Source organism: Opisthorchis viverrini, assembly GCF_000715545.1.
Source record: "Opisthorchis viverrini unplaced genomic scaffold scaffold2821, whole genome shotgun sequence".
NCBI lineage: Eukaryota > Metazoa > Platyhelminthes > Trematoda > Opisthorchiida > Opisthorchiidae > Opisthorchis > Opisthorchis viverrini.
Window position 1 is genome coordinate 1 of NW_008752423.1, and position 1,826 is coordinate 1,826.

The following is a 1,826-nucleotide window of genomic DNA, read 5'->3' on the forward strand; positions in this document are numbered from 1 at the left end:
CGATGGATGATTTGTCGACCAGGTAGGTTGTGTCTTAGTGGTTGGTGCGTTTTTCTGTGCTTGCGTCCGTTTTTTGTGTTTCTAGTGGCGTCAGTTTCCTCTCTCTCTCTCTTTTCTCTTTAGTGTTTTTCTGGTTTCTTTGTACATGCATAGGCCTTTGTGTCACTTAGACCGTGGATGTTTGTGATCTTAGTTTTTGGTTGTTTTTATTTATTCCGTATCTTTGGTATTTTCCGTCGAATGTTCACTTTGTTTGTGCTTTTTTCATTCCTTCCGTAAGTTTTTCGTTTCGGTTCGTGCAATAATCTCTAAAGTACATCTCGGGTCATTCATTAGTTGGTTTCATCATCTTCCGTGATCAATGAACTGTCTCGGGATTGTTAGTTTTGCTCAGTTTCAACAGACGAAATCGTTGAATATTGGTAGTATATTTTTCAGAGCTTCTTGATATGCACAAGATGTTCATCAGGATGCGACTCTTTTGTGGTTTGGTTGCAACTGTTCCTCGGTGTCTCATTGAGAAGGTCTGCTGTGTTTTAATCCAAACGTAGCTGGTAGTAATCTGATTATCGTCTTTCAACATCATTCTGGGTTTTTCTTCATGTTCACCATAGAAAGGTTTTGTGTTTGTTTTCGGTTTTACCTCAAACTTAGTTTTGCATGCATTATATCAAGCTGTATCATGCTTCAAACAGTGCTATCCTTTTCTGATTTACCGTAGAAAGTGTCGTAACAATCCATGCAAATTTGTTTTTTTGCTGCTCATTCACTTTACAGGGGACCGTTAATCGCTGGATGACCATACTGCGAGGTGCATCGCCTTTGTTGCAATCGAACTGAAGAGATATGGTATCCTATCCAACTGCGTCACCAATCTGTTACATCTGACTGCTGCCCCGCTCCAGTGCCTAATGCCGGAGACAAAGAACCCTATTACGAACAAGCGAGTGCGATTCCGGAAGCACACTGGCCTCAAGCTATTTTTCTTGAAGGGCACTGTCTCTCCCTGGTTCAATACTATCTGGTGTGATACAAGGTTGTCTCGCACCGTCTGGCTTTGACTCAGAACTATCTGTTTAGCGTTTACTGGAGCGGAGTGATTTAGGGTATTCTGAGATAATCTTCAGGAAGCACTGTCTCTGGTTCAATACTATCTGGTGTGATACAAGGTTGTCTCGCACCGTCTGGCTTTGACTCAGAACTATCTGTTTAGCGTTTACTTACTCGGAGTGATTTAGGGTATTCTGAGATAATCTTCAGGAATCTGACCTTCTTGATATGCCTTCCCGTTTCGGTAGTTCAACGTCAGGTTGTCGGTGCGGATAAAATTCAAAAGACTCCACCTGTTTTCTAGCGCGGCCAGTATGGCATCTCGGTTGCATCAGTGGATCTGTTCTGGGCGATGCATGTGAAGCAGTGGCTATTAGTGGTGGTCGCGCAACAGGTTGAAGTCTGTTGACTGTTCTCCCGCTTTTCGGAGAGTCTGTCGTATCTGATTGACATGTCGTCTCCATTTCAATGATTCCACCCAGACGCCACAAATCACCTACCGATTCTTTTGAGGACGACTCCAACAGTCCAGCTTCGGTGCCAGGGGTGATCATCCCTCACGCAGTTTCCAGATCGCAATGTTGACTTCTCTCCCGTTGATGTGTTGTTTCCATAACGCAGCGAGCAAACAATACTATGAGCGGACTGTGACGATATTCTATCCCAGTTAAGTTGCCTGATCCCGACTCCTAGCACAGCGGAATGGTTAGAAGACAAAACCTTGGACACAACTTGGATGCTGCGAACAACAGACAGTCTACAGAAAAGTGACACTG

The 1,826-nt window shown here is 43.9% G+C and overlaps 1 protein-coding gene across 1 annotated transcript in view; it reads left to right on the plus strand.

Annotated features, from left to right (window-relative positions):
• Window positions 1–1,518: 1,518 nt before the first annotated feature.
• The window catches only part of T265_12056 (hypothetical protein), a gene marked incomplete at both ends in the record, with an annotated part of 4,633 nt that continues 4,325 nt past the window's right edge, over window positions 1,519–1,826 (plus strand). Inside the window, one exon of the mRNA XM_009178980.1 lies at window positions 1,519–1,596. Within this exon, the coding sequence (XP_009177244.1) occupies window positions 1,519–1,596 (78 nt within the window). The remainder of the gene's footprint in view (window positions 1,597–1,826) is intronic.